Below are 19,334 nucleotides of genomic sequence, written 5' to 3'. Positions count from 1 at the left end.
CTATGGGATCACAAAGAGTTGGACACAATTGAGCAACTAAGCACGCACGCTCTCTAAGGTCACTCCTGCCTGAATTGCTCTTAGCTCCAGGTATATTCCAGACCCTCTGTGAAGCCTCTGATTCTTAGCTCTTGAGAGATATCCACGTACTGCTTGAATCTTTTTTTCAAACTGGATGATCTCCAAGGTGAACTTCCTCTCAGGTGCTCTGTAGGGAGCATGGGCCTTCACTCACCTTCCCCCTTGATGGAAGAGTCGTGCAGACCCTCTCACAACACAGCCCTCTTCTCTCTGCCAGCACTGCTGTCTGCCCCAGACTCTCCTGCCACTCAACCCACCGCTGCATACACAATCTCTCTCCTGGCTACAGAATTGGCCATGGTTGCACTGGTGTTTGTGCTTCTTCTTAAAAATACAGCCCAACCTTTCATTCACTGACTTTGTGGTCTTAGTCACTAATGGACTGCCTGAGATGTTTCCAACCCACTTGTACACTAATCTCAGTGGAGAGAGTGAAACAGGAGCAGGATGGATTTCCACTTAAGGCTTATCTGAACTTTTTTTTTTTTTAAAGATGAAACATGTGCGCACGCACGCACACACACACACACACACAAAACTGGCAGGCTCTGATCACACGGAGAAATTTCCTTTGATTTCCTCCATAAATGTATTCCAATTTTCAACCTCCACTGTTGAACAGAAAACTGGACTGTAATTCACTATATTAAACAAATAACCTAATTTATTTTCTTTCTTTGTAATTTTCACAGATGAACAATTTACTGGTTCAGTGCAGTCTTAACATAAATCAGAGGTAGGGAGGAGAAGCTTACTGTCATGCTAGGTAAATATTTGAGAAACAAAAGGCCAGCACTTACCATTCCACTGTTTCAACTGCTCCTAATTTGATGGCCACCCATCAAAAAACTGGGGCTTCCCAGGTGGCACAGTGGCAAAATATCCACCTACCAATGCAGGAGACACAAGAGACTTGGGTTTGATCCCTGAGTCAGAAAGATCCCCTACAGGAGGAAGTGGTAACTCACTCCAGTATTCTTGCCTGAAAAATCCCATGGACAGAGGAACCTGGGCGACAGTCCATGGGGTTGCAAAGAATCAGACATGACTTAGCATGCACATACACATCAGAAAATGGCTCCACTTTTCCTTTTCTTCAAGGTCCTGATGTGGTTGAATGATCTTGCTTTTTCAGAGCATCTGCAGTTCTCATTTGGACACCTTGGTTTATAAGATGGGCTCTTGTCCCCAAACACTCCCCACTCTTTAGCTGTTTCTGATGAGCCCTTTTTATCCTCCCCAACCTATGCCCACCTTGCTTCAGGTCCCCAGGAGTCAGGAATACATCCTGATGGGTGTTTCAGAAAATATTTCACACAGAGGAGTTCAGGATCCTGGGAATCAGCCCGCATTTTATTATACATTCATATGAGTTCCTGCATTTCCAAGGTTATCAGATCACATTCAGGTTAGCACTGCTGGTAACAAAACTGTACAACTACCCTGGCTTCAAAAACAAGATAGGATGATACACATTAACACTTCTTTCCCTTTAATACTGCAGGAGACAATACATCACAAAAATAAAATCACATGCCTTTTACAATCCAGTGTGAAGGCATATTATGTTAAAATTAAACCATTTGGGACATAAGGAGAATAAGAAGAGTTTCAAAGCTTAAGATGTTAACAATTTCCCCTAATGCCATCTTTCTCTTCTAACTCCCATTTGGCACACTATCAGTGCCTTGGGATGAGTGGGGCAGAGGAAAGCAGGGGATCATTTAACTGAAACTCATGGCTTCTTGGGCTACTTCTGTAAAATCTACTTAAATAACCTAAAATTCTAAAAACAGTTCATATTAACAAGGGATGGTAATCTAGAAAGCACCTGGAGGAAATTCCTCCAGTCACTGATGGAAAATATAAGCTGCAAACAGTTCATAAAAAAGGACAACTGTATCATATCCAGAAATATATTAAGTTCTGAAAATCCATTTTCACTTTACAGAATGAAAACACTATGACCCATGTTCTGGCACTGAATCAGTTCAGAAAAACAGCTGTAACCTCTATCTGTAATATTTCTCTTGGGCTATCTTGCATAATTACAATGTAAGAGTGCAGTGACCAATATCCCAACCCCTGAAAAATAGAAGCCAAACTGAGCTAAAATAAAAACAGATTCAGTTCAGATTAGATAGGAGAAAAGTCAGATGTGTGAGAAAGCAAGAAGTTAGATTTACTTGGGTCTTTTTCCTAGATAAAAAATACTGTTACAAAATGTTCTGGACCCAGGTCCAACACAGCTGGAATGATAAGTTATTGACAATGCAAGCCCCCATCCAGAAAGACAGCATGCTTATGCAGCACCTTTCTCTTAGAAGTTCAATGTGCTTTAGCATAATTATCAATTAACTGCATAATTAAGTACATGATTCAGAAAATACTCGGACTTATTGTTAATTCCAGTGACTAAGGAGTCCCTGCCACTTGCTGCCAAGAAATTTTTGAGTCCTGAACTTACCAGGTTATGAATGAAATCAATACTCATATAGATTGATTCAAAAGAAATACTACCCCTTTCAGGGCTGAAAAATATGACAGAAGAGAGAATAAGACACTTCTTAGGAAAGCCACATCCTTAGGAAAAAACACATTATGAAAAACCAGAGCCAGTGCATATTGTACAACCCCTGAAGAAAGCCCCCAGCAGCAGGGGGATCAAGGGGAGCAGTGATGATTTTGAAACCAGAGTGACTCATAGCTAACTGTCTAACAGGAAATTCACATAGTAAAATACAGAATAAATCAACATATAGCCAAGGTTTACATTTATCTAGAAATATGTTTTATGCTTTAAAAAAAATTGCAACACACTCCAAAAAAATTTTTTTTCAGATAATTCATGTACAACAGAAGGCACTGTTATTCGCATAAATCCATTGATTCTGCATGGCAAAACCTGAGACGTGCAATTCCATCCAATCCTCTAAATCCACCTTGGTCGTTCATCCTTTGGAGCATATGCTTTGTCCTTTTCAGTCCTATGATTTTGTTTTTCTTTAATTTCATACATTACAGTAGCTGCTTAAAATATATATTTCAGGGTGAGAAAGATCAAAGGGGACACAGGGGCAGAGAAAGGTGCTGCCAGAGGCCAAGTGTAACTGGCACAGCAGGTGGCGCCAACAGCAGCCCCTCCCAGCTCTACTGACCCTCTCCTTCCAGCTGACGTTCAATGTAATAATGACGTTTGGTCAGTTGGTGCTCCTTCTTTCAGTTGTTGGTGGGCATAGTCCCAAAATTAAATGCAGAAAGGACTCCTTTGTTTTCAAAGGTGAAGCCTCCCTGTTGTTCAATCTTCTTCTTTGCCTCTAGAATTTGAAGAGAAAGCAGGGAAAAGAGAAAAGTATCTAAGGTGACAAAGTTGGAAATATCCTCAAAGGAGCCAGATTCTTTAGAGTTAGCGCTGTGAAGGAATGTGAATCGTGGTATTAATTATTCTGCCCAATTGAACACTAGCCTTTAACAAACCCATGTCAGTAAGTACCATCGTCCAGGTATCTGGGGATATGTAACCCACAGACACATAGGATATAGAGGGCCCACTGCACCACACCATTTTAACAAGGAACTTGAGCATCCTAGGATTTTGGTATTTGAGGGGAGCCCAGGAACCAATCCCCTCTGAAGATACTGAGGAATGACTGCAATTATAATCTCTATTTTGGAAAAACTGTTTGCTAAAACTGAGCCAAGATAAAAACAAGGCTCAAAGCCATAGTGTCTACTCCTAAAAGGGCACACTCACTTCTCCCATCAGGAGAGGCGATACAGAATCTAGGCAGGACTGAAGTCTAAAGTCCATGCAGAAGAACCTGGGTTCTAAACTCTAGATTCCTATTCCATAATGTCTTCCACTAAAATACTTCTGTAATTACAAAATCTTCCATTAATTTTCCAGAAGTGACCATAATAATGTCTGCATAAAATAATTTCTCTAGCTCAAAAACTGAAAATCAACAAGAACCACCAACTTCTACATAAAGCCCAACAAAAAGAAATGGAGAGTATTTCATTTCTAGAAATATAAGGTCCTTATAAGAACTCATAAAATGCCTCTGGTTCACTGTTTAGATGGTTAGGTGGGTGACCCAGCTGGTTAACTCTCCTTTAGCAAGATTCATCCCACCTTTATGTCTTACCTTTGGCTCCAAAATAGGATAAAGGTGTGAATAAGAACACTACTGAAGACAGATGTTAACACAGGGTGTTTTGCAAAAGTATCGTAAGTGATTAAAAAGATCATAAAATAATGATAATTTCTTATTATCTTGAAAGGTTGGCCTCTAAAAACAAATTTTAGAACAGTATTTAGGTGCCACCAGGCTGGTAAAAATAAAGGCTGACTACCGACACATGCGCTCCGATCAGAAAATCATGCTGGCTGACCTGCCACTGTCCTCCGGTGCTCGGCCAATGTGTACACCTCCTGCAGCGCCCTCCTCTGATCCTCACTGAGTGGCGCCATCAGCAGTTGATACCACGCAGCATCCCGATTCTGCACAGCTGTTGTAATGCGGAGTGTTTCAGGGAAGAAGGAATGATAAGGGAGTCCAGTGACAATTATTATTTCAGATAATAACTAATGATATAACCAAATTACAATGAAATGATAACAGACAATAGGTGATAAAACTTATTCCAACAAAGAATGACTCCTGAGTACTCACTTTAGTACTCAACCTGTGGGGCTACAAGGGAAGGTTGAAGTGAAGTGAAAGTCGGCCAGTCGTGCCTGACTCTTTGCGACCCCATGGACTATATATATAATTCTCCAGGCCAGAATACTGGTGTGGGTAGCCTTTCCCTTCTCCAGGGGATCTTCCCAACCCAAGGATTGAACCCAGGTCTTCGCATTGCAGGTGGATTCTTTACCAGCTGAGCCACAAGGGAAGCCCCTTGTGGAAGGGTTGAAACACCACAAATCTCTCCTTTGCCTAGTTCTCTGCCTCCTTTGCCATCTCCTCTTCTTCTTGGGGTTTCACTAACTATGAAAGCTCCCTAAAATCCAGATCATGGGAAACACTTTACTCACTTGTTATCATTTTCCTCAGGAATTCTCATGCTGCCGGCACATGCCACATGCTACCTGCATCTACACCAAAACCTCAAATTTGTACCTTTAGGCAAAACTGTTCACTAAACTTCCTGGACTTTTACATTGGATAGGTCACCTGAAACTCAGCACAACTATAACCAAATTTAACATTTACCTCTCAAACTCTCCTTGGATCTCCCCATTTCCATCACTAGTTCTTTTAGTCTCCTAGTCAACCACTGTCATACCCTCTCCACATCCAATTCTGTGCTGCTTTCTTGATGGTTTTTACCTATATGCTTTTTTCATCAAATGCCATCCTTTCTCTCGAGGGCCCTAATTACATAAAGCAATTTCCTAACATTTGGTTCCCAAGTCTAGTCCACTTCAGTTCTTTTTGGACCTTATCAATAGATAATAGCCCTGAAAGAAACTACCACATCCCCAAGATCACTTCCTTATACAAAAATATTCAACAACACTCTAATCGGCAATGCGATAAAGACAACCTCAGTCCAGAATCCAAGGCTGGTACAATTTGGTACAATTTTACCACTTCACAGAGACTTAAGCAGTGGTCCCTATGTGCTGACTGAGCCAAAGCTGGTTGCCTGTCTCTTGAGGAGCATTTTCAAAATACATATCCTGAGATCCCACCCAAGACCAAAGAGCTTCTTTGTTGCTTATGATGAACACCCAGGTCCAGTAGCAACTGCCTTAGAGAACACCCTCTGCATTTCAATTTCCACATTTATGCTCTTTATCTTCCTCATATTTTGGAATATCATTCCCTGGACTCTCAAACTCTTGTTCCTGCTAAATTTCAATAAAACATAGAGGTGATTCATTAATGGTATTTGTAATTAGCAATATATTGGCATACTACATAATGCCAGTATATTAGGCTACCACTACATTGTTAGTACCAAGATTACCGGGAGAAATATCAATAACCTCAGATATGCAGATGACACCACCCTTATGGCAGAAAGTGAAGAGGAACTCAAAAGCCTGTTGATGAAGGTGAAAGTAAAGAGTGAAAAAGTTGGCTTAAAGCTCAACATTCAGAAAACGAAGATCATAGCATCCGGTCCCATCACTTCATGGGAAATAGATGGGGAAACAGTGGAAACAGTGTCAAACTTTATTTTGGGGGGCTGCAAAATCACTGCAGATGGTGACTGCAGCCATGAAATTAAAAGATGCTTATTCCTTGGAAGGAAAGTTATGACCAACCTAGATAGCATATTGAAAAGCAGAGACATTACTTTGCCAACAAAGGTCTGTCTAGTCAAGGCTATGGTTTTTCCTGTGATCATGTATGGACGTGAGAGTTGGACTGTGAAGAAGCCTGAGCACCGAAGAATTGATGCTTTTGAACTGTGGTGTTGGAGAAGACTCTTGAGAGTCCCTTGGACTGCAAGGAGATCCAACCAGTCCATTCTGAAGGAGATCAGCCCTGGGATTTCTTTGGAAGGAATGATGCTGAAGCTGAAACTCCAGTACTTTGGCCACCTCATGCGAAGATTTGACTCATTGGAAAAACTCTGATGCTGGGAAGGATTGGGGGCAGGAGGAGAAGGGGACGACAGAGGATGAGATGGCTGGATGGCATCACTGACTAGATGGACGTGAGTCTGAGTGAACTCCAGGAGTTGGTGATGGACAGGGAGGCCTGGTGTGCTGCAATTCATGGGGTCGTAAAGAGTCGGACACAACTGAGCAACTGAACTGAACTGAACCTTGTTAGTATTAACAACAATATTTTAGGGTTGGTGTTCAAATTGAACAAGGATGTTCAATTTAATATTCTTTATAACAGCAAAGAAACAAAAACTGGAAATATCCTGTATGTCCATCAGTGGAAATAAGCTAAATTATGATACTGCCATAGAAATACAATGTAACTATCAAACAACCCATATAGTGGGATTTCTTTTCATTATACCTTGTTTATAATAATTTTCCAAATATTCTCATTGGTTTATTACTTATTTTTAATTCTGTAAGTTTTCTATTTATGTATCTCATTCTTATACAAGGTTATTGGTCTTATTCATTTATAGAAGGTTTCTGTAATCTGTGGATCTTACATGACAGTATTTTCTTCCAATCTTTTATGAGTACTTTAACTGTATTTCTAGTATCCTTTGCTGTAAAAAATTGGTATATTGCTTATATAGTTAAAAATTTACTCTCTTATGGACCCCATTCCTTCCCATGGGGATTATGAATTGCTGATAAGTTTATGGCCACAATTTTTAAGCAAAATATGTGAGATACTTCATTCTGTAAAAATCTTTGTTTATACCTAGAGGATGAACAATATATACAGATACTCTTGCCTTAAATCACTATTATAAGGATATCCTGCAACCTAACCCTGACATTATGCTATCTGCTCTCATTTTATGTATGTTTGGGGATTTCTATAATTAAAAATAAATACAATTTTTACAGGGAATCCTAAACCAATTTGGGGTAGACCCCCAAACAACTTCTAAAAGATGGAAATGAAAAACATATTTGATGATTCAGGGAGTAACAACATACTCAGCAAAGCTTGTGTAAAAAATTGATATTCATCCACACTATTGTCAAGGTCCAGCGGAGTACTGAATCCCTCAAGAGCAGTTTCTTCCAACACTTCTTCATCCCAGTCATCATCATCTTCCTCTTCATCTTCACCTCTTCCATTATTTGACTGCATTGCTTGAGCAGTTACATTAGTCTCCTCTTCATCACTTGAAATCTCTTCTGTGAATCCATTATTTATTCAAAAGGAATCAAATCACATAAGGACAAAAGATAAATCCAAATGAAAACAAAAATTATAAAGTGACATTCTAGAAATGGAAAAACTATCAAATAATTTTATGTAAAATTATAAAAATAAACCTTACCTTTACTATAGCTTGCTAAATTGAAAATGACTTTATCTTCCTCGTTTAAAACAATTTCTAACTATCTCTAAATCTGTGATCTAGATGAACTATTATTACTGTTTTACTATGGCTGCTTCATATCCATTAATATAAAAATACTATTTAGCCACAGATTCCCAAATTAACCTTTTTGTAAAAAAAAAAAAAAGACATAAAATGATTGTGTACTCAGTGCATGTGTTTTAAACAACAATGACCTCCCATTGAGAATGTGAGTCTCTTAACAATTAACTAAGATATTGCTGCTGCTGCTGCTGCTAAGTCGCTTCAGTGCGACCCCATGGACTGCAGCCCACCAGGCTTCTCCATCCATGGGATTCTCCAGGCAAGAACACTGGAGTGGGTTGCCATTTCCTTCTCCAACTAAGCTATTAATAATTACCAATTGCTTGGAAATGCTCAAATGAAGAGGTCATTTCAGCTAACAGAAACAGAAACGTTTAGAAATATTAAAGAAAAATAATTAGCTACACATGGGTTAAAAAGTTGACAGCTGAACTGTGTATCTCCATAGACTGAGTTTCTATTTTCAGGGCCAGTCTGTTCCAGACAGACCAGTACTGTAAATAACTGGAAGATACTAAATGCAGGGCAAAAATCAATCTAAGAGGAAAAACCTGGAGTAAACTTAAACCAGGCATTATTAATCTAAATCTAGTTCTATAAAACATACCATATTGAAGCACGTGTATTAAGCTGCAAAATAATTTTAGGGATAAGGCAAGAAACCATAGTTTTTACCACATACAAAAAAAAATTAAAAACTATATACAATGGATAATAATAAGACAGCAAGAGATACCTTTGTTGGTTAATGGTCATACACTTAAGTAGGCAATTCAATAAGAAAGTCTGGGATATTACTAAAAAATCTTCCCTCAAGTCTTAATAATTATAAGCCAAGAGAGACCAAAGTAAGAAATTAGAAAGAGTGCAACATACTGGAAAAAAAGAATTCTGATTGCTTGAAGAAACTAATTTCAGGGTTAAAGACACACACAGATGGAAATGTAGTTTGGCGGTTTTTCTAATGTGTCTAAATGAACATCAGACCACTTGAACTTAACAGATATCTACAGGACATTAGATCCCCAAAATGGTAGAATGCACATTCTTCCAAGTGCACGTGGAGCATTCTCCAGGACAGAACACATGCTAGGCCACAAAATAAGTCTCACCGAATGCAAAGGGATAGGAATTATATTAAGCATTTTTTCAGACCACACTATGAAACTAGAAATCAATCACAGGTAGAAAAATGAAAAACATAAACACATGAAGACTAAACAACATGCTACTAAAACACCAATGGATGAATGAAAAAATCATAAAAGAAATCAGAAAATACCTTGAGACGAAAACAAAAACACAACTTTGCAAATTTACAAACACTGCAAAATTTAGGTTTACCTCAAGAAACAAGAAAAATATCAATAAACAGCCTAACCTACCATCTAAAAGAATAAAAAAAAGAACAAACAAAGCCTAAAGTCAGAAGAAAGAAATAATAAAGTTTAGAGGGGAAATAAATAAAATAGACCAAAAAAAAAATAGTAGAAAAGATCAAGAACTATTTTTGAAAAATAAGCAAAATGTATAAGCCTTTAGTGGGAGGAAAAAAGAGAGGGCTCAAACAAATAAAACAAGAAATAAAAGAAATTGCAACTGATATCACAGAGATACCAAAAAAAATCATAAGTGAATGCTACAAATAGTTATAAGCCAACAAACTGAACAACCAAGAAGGAATGGAAACATTTCTAGAGATATACAACCTTCCAAAATTGAATAAGGAAGAAACAGACAATCTAAATAAAAAGATCACTCTAGTAAATTGAATTCATAATCAAAAAACTCCCAGCAAAAAGAAGTCCATGACTGGATGGCTTAACATGAAAACTCCTCCAAATGTATAAAGAAAAGCTAATACCTGTCCTCAAACTATTCCAAAAAGCGGAAGAGGGAGGAACACTCCCAAACTCATTCCACAGTGCCACCAAAAGCAAAGACACTACCAAAAAAAATAGAAAGAGAATTATAGGCTAATATTTCTGATGAATATCAATGCAAAAATCCTCAACAGAATTATTAGCAAACCAAATTCAACAACTTATAAAAAGGATCATACACAACAATCCAGTAAGATTTATTCCAGGAATGCAAAGATGACTCAATATCCACCAATCAATGTGATACACCACAAAAAAAAAAGAATAAAATCACATGATGATCATAATACCTACCAAAAAGCACTTGACAAAATTCAACATCCATTCGTGACAAAAATTCTCATCGAAGTAGGTATAGAGATAACATATCTCAACATAATAAAGGCTGTTTATGGCCAACCCACAGCTAACATCATATGGTACAGTGAAAGCTACAAGATTTTCCTCTAAATTCAGGAACAAGGTAAGGATGCCCATTCTTGCCACTTCTATTTAACATACTATTGGGAGGTGAGCCATGCAATCAGACAAGAAAAAGAAATAAGAAATAAAGGAATCCAAATTGGAAGGGAAGTAAAACTGTCACTATTTTCATATGCCATAATACTATATATAGAAAAGCATAAAGTCTCCACCAAAAAGCTTTTAGAACTAATAAATGAATTCAGTAAAGTTGCAGAAAGAGAAATCAAGAAAACAAATCTATTTAAAATCGTATTGAAGAAAATGAAATACTTATGAATGAACTTAACTGAGGGAAGTGAAAAGACCTATACTCTACAATGGAAGAAAATACCAAAAAATGGAAAGATATCCTGTGTTTATGGATTGGAAGAGTTAATATTGTTAAACTATCCATACTACCAAAGCAATCTATAGATTTAATGTCTATCAAAATACCCATGACACCCTCCACAAAATTAGAACAAATTGTCCTAAAATTTATATGGAACCACAAAAAACCCTTAACTGTCAAAGCAATCTTGATGAAAAAGAACAGGGTTGGAGATATCATGTGCTTTAACTTCAGACTATCCTATAAAGCCACAGTAATCAAAACAGTATGGTAATGGCACAAAAACAGACACATAGATCAACAGGAAACAATTAAAAGCCCAGAAATAAACTTCTACATTTGGAGTTGATTCACCTACCACAAAAGAAGCAAGAATACACAATGGAAAATATCAGTTTCTTCAATAATAAGCATATTGGAAAAACTGGACAGCTACATGTAAAAGAATGAAACTAGAACATTTTCTCACATCACAGATAAAAATAAACTCAAAATGGATTAAAGACCTAAATGTATAACTAGAAACCATAAAACTACTAGCAGAAAAACAGAACACTCTTTGATATAAATTGCAGAAATATTTTGGGGGTTCTGTCTCCTAAAGCAAAGGACATAACAACAAAAACAAATGGAACCTAATTAAACTTAAAAGTTTGGGGGCATCAAAGAAAATCATTAATAAAATGAAAAGACAACCAATAAGTGCAAGAAATGATATAATATGATAGGGGTTAATACTCAAAATATATAAATACCTCATACAACTCAAATGTCAAAAAACCAACTGACCCAATTAAAAAATGAGCAGAAGACCTGAATAGGCATAAAAGATATTCAACATGGCTAATCACTAGAGAAATGCAATTCAAAATCACAATGAGATATCATTTCACCCCTCTCAATAAGAATGGCTATCAACAAATAACAAATGTTGGCAAGGATATAAAGAAAAGGGAACCCTTGCATACTGTTGGTGGGAATGTAAACTCGTACAACCCTTATGGAAAACTATGAAAAGTTTCTCAAAAAACTAAAAATATGATCTAGCAATTTCACTCCTGGGTATATATACATATATTAAAAAATAACTCAAAAAGCTACACACACCCCCCACTGTTCACAGCAGCATTATTTACAATAGCCAAATAAGGAAGCAATGCAAATGTCCATCAACAAATGAATGGATAATGAAGATGTGGTGAGATATACAGTGGATTAGTACTCAGCTATAAACAAAGAATGACATCTTGCCATTTGCAACAAAATGGGATAGACCTAAAGGATATTATGCTTAATGAAGTAAGTCAAACAAAGATAGACAAGTTCTATATGTTACATTTAAATATGGAATATAAAAAATGAAAGAAACAAATGAATATAAAACAGACTCACAGATACAGAGAGATAACTAGTAGTTACCATTAGGAAGGGGGGAGTGGAGGGCCAAGAGTAGGAGATTAAGAGGTACAATCTTAAGTTTTAAAAAAATAAGCTACAAGGATATATTGAACAGCACAGGGAATATGTTAATATAATAACTTTAAACAGTGTAATCTATAAAAACAGTGAATCATTATATATGCTGTACATCTGAAACTAAAGACTTAAATGTATAACCAAAAATATAATATTGTAGATCAACTATACTTCAATGGGAAATAGATAAATAAAGTTATGAACTGTTTATTTCTGGAATTTTCCATTTAACATTTTTAGACAACTAAAATCATAAAACCAAAATTGTGGTAAGAAGGGACTACTATATAATTTAGTCAATCAAACTCAAAATATTTGTTAAACATGTAGCAAGCCAAGAAATGTAAATCTATTTAATGTTTCTAAATAGACTAAAACTTAAAGAAAACACATACTCAAAAAAATCAGTTCTAGCATTCACTGCAATTAGAACACTTTACCATTTTCTTCTATATTGGCTTTATCTGCTTTTGAGTGATCCTCCCGGTTTACCAGTTGTCTGGTAGCGCAGACCTGCTTTAGTCCAAGGAAAAGGAAAAGAATTGAGGGCACAATCTGTCCCACCACAGCATCTACTGCAGGAGGTCGATTTTGCAATTCCAAAAGGATACTCAGTCCTATTATACACATCTTCCGATCATGATGCCTACAAATCATAAAAGGGAAAAAAGTGTGCACATGAGAAATAAGAAAAATTTCTGAAGAAATTACAAAAAGGAACATCCAAGTTGTGCTCTAAGGTTCATTCACTGGAGCTACACAGAGGTAAAACCATTTTGTACTATATGAATTCCTATGCAAATCAAGTTTTGCAAACCAATTCTCATCATCAAAGACCTATGGGAGCCTACAATTGATATGATGAATCTTGCTGTAATATCAATTTATGATTAATACAAATGCTGCAACTGGGCCTTGACAAAACAAGTTTTATTAAAGCAAGAATACCTATATATGACAGCATAAAATTCCTATCCAGTGAAAAAATAAAAGTCCCTTAGACTTTGATTCATTGTACTGGTCTACAAGGTACACTATATTGTATACTAATCCCCCAGGTGCCAAAAGCTAGTCTAAAAATCTCAACGTCTAATAAGCTGAACTTAATGTGGGCATGCTCAGTTACTCAGCCATGCCCTATTCTTTCAGGTCCCATGGACTGTAGCCTGCCAGGCTCCTCTGTCCATGGAACATTCCAGCCAAGAATACTGGAGTGGGTAGCCATTTCCTGCTTCAGAGGATCTTCTCAACCCCGGGATGGAACCCAGGTCTCCTGTGCCTCCTGCATTGGCAGGTGGATTCTTTACCACTGCACCACCCGGAAAGCCCTGCTGAACTTAATAGCTGCAAGTAAATCTATTAAATGTTCTGCGCTATAAAATAAGATAAGGAAAACTAATTCTGAAGGAAAAAAAGTTTGACCAATGGTGGAGCTAGTGGTAAAGAACTCACCTACCAATGCAGGAGACATAAGATACCCAGGTTCAGTCCCTGGGTTCAGAAGATCACCTGGAGGAGGGGATGGAAACCCCTTCCAGTATTCTTGCCTGGAGAATCCAATGAACAGAGGAGCCTAGCAGGCTACAGTCCATAGGGTCGCACAGAGTCAGACATAACTGAAGCGATTTAGCAAACACACAATATACATTACAAAGATTTTTACATGAGTGCTTCTAAATTGTTTAAAACCAAAAATATTAAGAATGAAAAGGTTACTGTATTAGTGTACCATTCACACAGACATGAATAAAAAAATTTACTGGCAGTAATTCAAAATTAAATATACAACAAAAAAAGTGAAGTGTTAGGTCACTCAAACATGTCCAACTCTTTGAGACCCCATGGACTGTAGCCCACTAGGCTACTCTGTTCATGGGATTCTCCAGGCAAGAATACTGGAGTGGGTAGCCATTCCCTTTTCCAGGGGATCTTCCTGACCCAGGGATCAAATGCCAGTCTCCCACATTGCAGGCAGATTCTTTACTGTCTGAGCCACCAAGAAAGCCCCAATATACACCATGCGCTCCTCAATATACAACAAACCTAACAACAAATATAGCTTCTGTTATTCTTCATTATTTCCATTGCTTGATTCCAGTTACCAATGCCAAAGCAGTATACTGTAACAGGTGCTGTGCTTGGCCTGATGACTTTCTCATTAATGCAGCTCTACCTAGTAGTGTACACCAAGGGTCAAATGGATTACAGTACAAAAGACGATTACTGAGTGGGGCTCTGAAGAATCCAAGGGAGCACAATCCACACATGCCCAATCTATATAATTGCTGAGACACCTTCTATTTTTGGGAAATTGCTTATAGATGCTACTAACTGTGTAACTGGGCTTCCTTGGTGGCTCAGTGGTACAGAATCTGCCTGCCAATGCAGGAGAAGTGGGTTCAATCCCTAGGTCAGGAAGATCCCCTGGAGAAGGAAATGGCAACCCACTTCAATATTCTTGTCTGGGAAATCCCAGGGACAGAGGAGCCTGGCAGGCTATAGTCCATGGGGTGGCAGAAGAGTTGGACATGACTAAGTGACTAAGCAACAACTATATAACTGTGAATGACTAAATCTCTACTCTGTAAACCTTTGTCAGATATAACTAAGTACAATTTCTTTCTAAAGTATGCTCTTCCTTTCAAAGTATTAGTAAGAAATCTAAATCCGGGACAAATTCTAGTCTCCTATATGTAGAAAAATTAGAATACACATAGCAGCTTTTAAGTATGTTTCCCTATTCCTTTTCCACCATCCTAATTCAGGCCTCCACCATCTCCCCATCACTTGGTAATATTCTAACTACTCCTGCTGGAATTATTTCCCCCTCAGTAAATTTTTCTAAATGATATCTTACAAGACGTAAAAAGAACACTAATTATTTCTAAATTAATCAGCAGTCTCTCAAATTCTAACACAACAGGGTCACTTATATGTGTGGGGTCACCTGAGGTGGGTATATAACTATGACTTAGGATCTCACTTTTCCTACGTTGGAAAGCTAGGAAAGTGCTTCACACAAAGCTGAACTCTCCTACCAGGATAGGACCTGGACTATAGCTAACAATCCTCTGATTTCACATTTGAGAACAGGCTTCCTTGAGGTTTTCATATTTTTACCAGACTAGTACTTTCCTTAGAAACATGACTCCATTTAGAATGTTGTTACCCAGAGACACTTAAAGTCAAGGAACCCAAGTAGACACTTAATTCTTGTTGCCAAGACATATAACAATACACGTAAGTCAAAAACAAGTGAAGAAGGGTAATAAATCTAATTTTCAGAGTCTGTGTTCTTTTCCACTAGATTATACTCCTGAAACACATTCTTAATTCTCTAAAAATTAAATATTATGTTAACAACACACTAAAAAATTCCTAAGATATAAAAACTATCTTTCAATATGCTATTATACATGCATATTACAAGTCACCTTTCCAACAACAGAAATGCAGTGTAAAATCAAAAAGACACAGACCCAAGAAAACAATCTGTATCATTCATCCACTGATTTATAAATTGTACAGTTACAGGTCCAGGGTTGTGAGGCAACTGAATTCGTTCTAAAGTATGTAGCAGCAAATCAGGGTTGTAGTACAAGGCAGCAATTGCAACCTGAAGACACATAGTACGAAGCTCACTAGTTTTGACCCCTCGGGTTAATCTCTCCAAAACAAGTTGAACGAAGAGTGGAATGCACTAGAAGAAAAAAGAAAAAGAGAAATCAAGTAACTTTTACAGAAAGCTGAATGCTGGTAAAGTGTAATCATTAAATAAGACACTCTTAAAGACAATAGAACTTGCTAGTTTAAATCATTTTCAGAATTATTAAACTCAGAGAGATTAAATGACCAAAAAAGGTCCTAGAGCAGTACCAAAATGTCTCCTTTCCTTTTAACTGAAGATTACAGTTAGATGAAGGTTGTCCTACAAGAATACACAATCAAAAAACTGCAATAATCCAAATGTAGACTCAGTCATTTCCATGTTTAAGTTAAAATGACTAGGATGGAGTTTTTCTTTGATAAATCAAATTGGAAATACACTTGACCCTTGAACAAAATGGGTTTGAACTATATGGATCCATTTAAATGCAGATTTTTTCAACAATTAATACTACAGTTCTACACTATCCATGGTTAATTAAATTCAGATAGGGAGAAATCATGTATACAGAGGGCCAACTAGAAGTTATACACGGATTTCTAACTGCACAGAAGGTGAGCACCTCTAACTCCTGCATTGCTTAAGAATCAAGTGCAAAAAAAAAAAGAGAGAGAGACTTAGAATAAGCATGATGTGATCAGAATTTCTCTTGAGGAAAAAGAATTCCCAAAAAAGTCACAGGGATATAACATATAACATGGTTTGCTGTTGTTCAGCCACTAAGGTGTGTCTGACTCTTTGCAATTGCATGGACTGCAACACCCCAGGTTTCCCTGTCCTTCACTATCACCCAGAGTTTGCTCGAACTCATGTCCATTGAGTTAATGATGCCATCCAACCATCTCATCCTGTCACTCCCTTTTATTTCTGCTCTCAATGTTCCCCAGCATCAGGGTCTTTTCCAATGAGTCAGCTCTTTGCATCAGGTGGCAAAAATATTGTAGCTTCAGCTTAAGCATCAGTCCTTCCAGTTGAATATTCAGGGTTGATTTCCTTTAGGACTGACTGATTTGATTGTGCTTTCCAAGGCACCCTCAAGAGTCTTCTTCAGCACAAATCAAAAGCATCAATTCTTTAGCACTCAATCTTCTTTATGGGCCAACTCTCACATCCGTACATGACTACTGGAAAAACCAAGCTTTGACTATATGGACCTTTGTCGGCAAAGTGATCTCTCTGCTTTCTAATATGCTATCTGGGTTACATCAAGCAAAATGCTGAGCTGAATGACTCACAAGCTAGAATCAAGATTGCCAGGATAAATATCAACAACCTCAGCTATGCAGATGATACCACTCTAATGTTAGAAAGTGAAGAAGAACTAAAGAGCCTCTTGATCAGGGTGAAAGAGGTGAGTAAAAGAGCTGGCTTAAAACCCAACATTCAAAAAACTAAGATCATGGAATGCAGTCCCATCACTTCCTGGCAAACAGATGGGAAAAAAGTGGAAACAGTGACAGATTTTATTTTCTTGGGTTATAAAATCACTGCGGACAGTGACTGAGGCCACGAAATTAAGACGCTTCCTTCTTGGGAAAAAAGCCTATCAGGCTCCTCCATCCATGGGATTTTCCAGGCAAGAGTGCTAGAGTGGATTGCCATTTCCTTCTCCAGGGGATCTTCCCGACCCAGGGATCAAACCCGGGTCTCCCGCATTGCAGGCAGACGCTTTACCATCTGAGTCACGAGGGAAGCCCATGACAAACCTAGATAGTGTATTAAAAACTAGAGATATCACTTTGCCAACAAAGGCCCACATAGTCAAAGCTATATTTTTCTAGTAGTCATGTACAGATGTGAGAGTTGGTCCATAAAGAAAGCTAAGTGCTGAAGAATTGATGCTTTCAAACTGTGGAGCTGGAGAAGACTCTTGAAAGTCCCTTGGACAGCAAGGAGATCAAACCAGTCAATTCTAAAGGAAATCCGTCCTGAATATTCACTGGAAGGACTGATACTCAAGTTGAAGCTCCAATACTTTAGCCACTTGATGTAATGAGCAGACTCATTGGAAAAGACCTTGATGATGGGAAAGATTGAAGGCAGGAGGAGAAGGGGGAGACAGAGGATGAGACCATTGGTTGGCATCACCAATTCAATAGACATGAGTTTAAGCAAACCCCAGGAGATACTGAAGAACAAGGAAGACTGGCATGCTGCAGTCCATGGGGTCACAAAGAGCTGGACACAACTTAGCGAGAGAACAACAACACTACTACTTAAGAAGGTGAGGAGATAACGAATGTAACTATTTGCTTATTTTTTTTAATGAAAGTATGAACTAAAACTGGGGTTGGGGGAGATGGAAATAGGGAAAGACAGTAATGGTAGAGTGGACAGGGATGGAAGCTAGATTTTTCTGAATATACATTGAATATACATTGTTTTTTATAAACCAGACTTTAGACTATGCATATATTTTATTTATTCATAAAAAAATTTAAGCAATCCCTAGGAGTTAAAATAAAATGAATAATCAAACAGGGATTATTCTAAATTACTTTAAAATTTGTGACTTGACATGTTTGGCTATAAATATTCCTAGAATATACCCTTGAGACAAAAAGAGCTACTAAAAAATCTTAAACACACATGTTTAAGACAATGTAATCACATGTTTGTGACAATGCTGGTATAACTTTACACTGACACTGTGTATATACTTTTTATTATTATTTTTAACTGGAGAATGATTACTTTATGATGTTGTGTTGGTTTCTGCCATACATCAACATGAATCAGCCACAGGTATACATTGTTCCCTCCCTTCTGAACCTCCCTCCCATCTCCCATCTATCCAATCCCTCTAGATTGTCAGAGTACCAGGATGAGCTCCCTGTGTTACACAGCAACTTCCCATTTGCCATCTATTTTACATATGGTAATATGTATGTTTCCATACTACCTCTCAATTCATCCCACCCTGTACTTCCCCCACTGTGTCCACAAGTCTGTTCTCTATGTCTGTGTCTCTACTGCTGCCCTGCAAACAGTCTCATCAATACATCTTTCTATATTCCATATATATCTATTAATATTCAATTTGCTTTTCTCTTCCTGACTTACTTCACTCTGTATAACAGGCTCTAGGTTCATCTACCACACTAGAATTGCCTCAAATTTGTTCCTTTTTATGGCTGAGAAAGAGTCCATCATATATATGTACCACAACTTCTTTATCCATTCATCTTTATCCATATGGACATCTAGGTTGCTTTGATGTCCTGGCTATTGTAAATAGTGCTGCTGTGAACACTGTGGAACACACATCTTTTAGAATTGTGGTTTTCACAGGGTATGTCTAGTAGTGGGATGCTGGTCATATGGCAATTTTATTCCCAGTTTTTTAAGAAGTTTCCATACTCTCCATAGTGGCTGC

The 19,334-nt window shown here is 37.7% G+C and overlaps 1 protein-coding gene across 4 annotated transcripts in view; it reads right to left on the bottom strand.

Moving 5' to 3' along the window:
- Positions 1–1,406: 1,406 nt before the first annotated feature.
- Positions 1,407–19,334, bottom strand: part of IPO8 (importin 8) — a 66,656-nt gene continuing 48,728 nt past the window's right edge. For 3 of the 4 annotated variants that reach the window (XM_024991798.2, XM_059886469.1, XM_024991799.2), the window contains 5 exons: positions 15,771–15,991; positions 12,732–12,937; positions 7,679–7,882; positions 4,477–4,593; positions 1,407–3,398 (listed from right to left, as the gene is read on the bottom strand). In XM_024991798.2, coding sequence (XP_024847566.1) covers positions 3,301–3,398; positions 4,477–4,593; positions 7,679–7,882; positions 12,732–12,937; positions 15,771–15,991 — 846 coding nt within the window. In that variant the 3' untranslated portion in view covers positions 1,407–3,300. The remainder of the gene's footprint in view (positions 3,399–4,476; positions 4,594–7,678; positions 7,883–12,731; positions 12,938–15,770; positions 15,992–19,334) is intronic. The other variant, NM_001206120.1, reaches the window with a different exon arrangement.

Source organism: Bos taurus, chromosome 5 (genome assembly GCF_002263795.3).
Source record: "Bos taurus isolate L1 Dominette 01449 registration number 42190680 breed Hereford chromosome 5, ARS-UCD2.0, whole genome shotgun sequence".
NCBI classification, from domain to species: Eukaryota; Metazoa; Chordata; class Mammalia; order Artiodactyla; family Bovidae; genus Bos; species Bos taurus.
The sequence above is the reverse complement of the archived record's forward strand: the minus strand, read 5'-3'. Positions and strand labels throughout refer to the sequence as shown.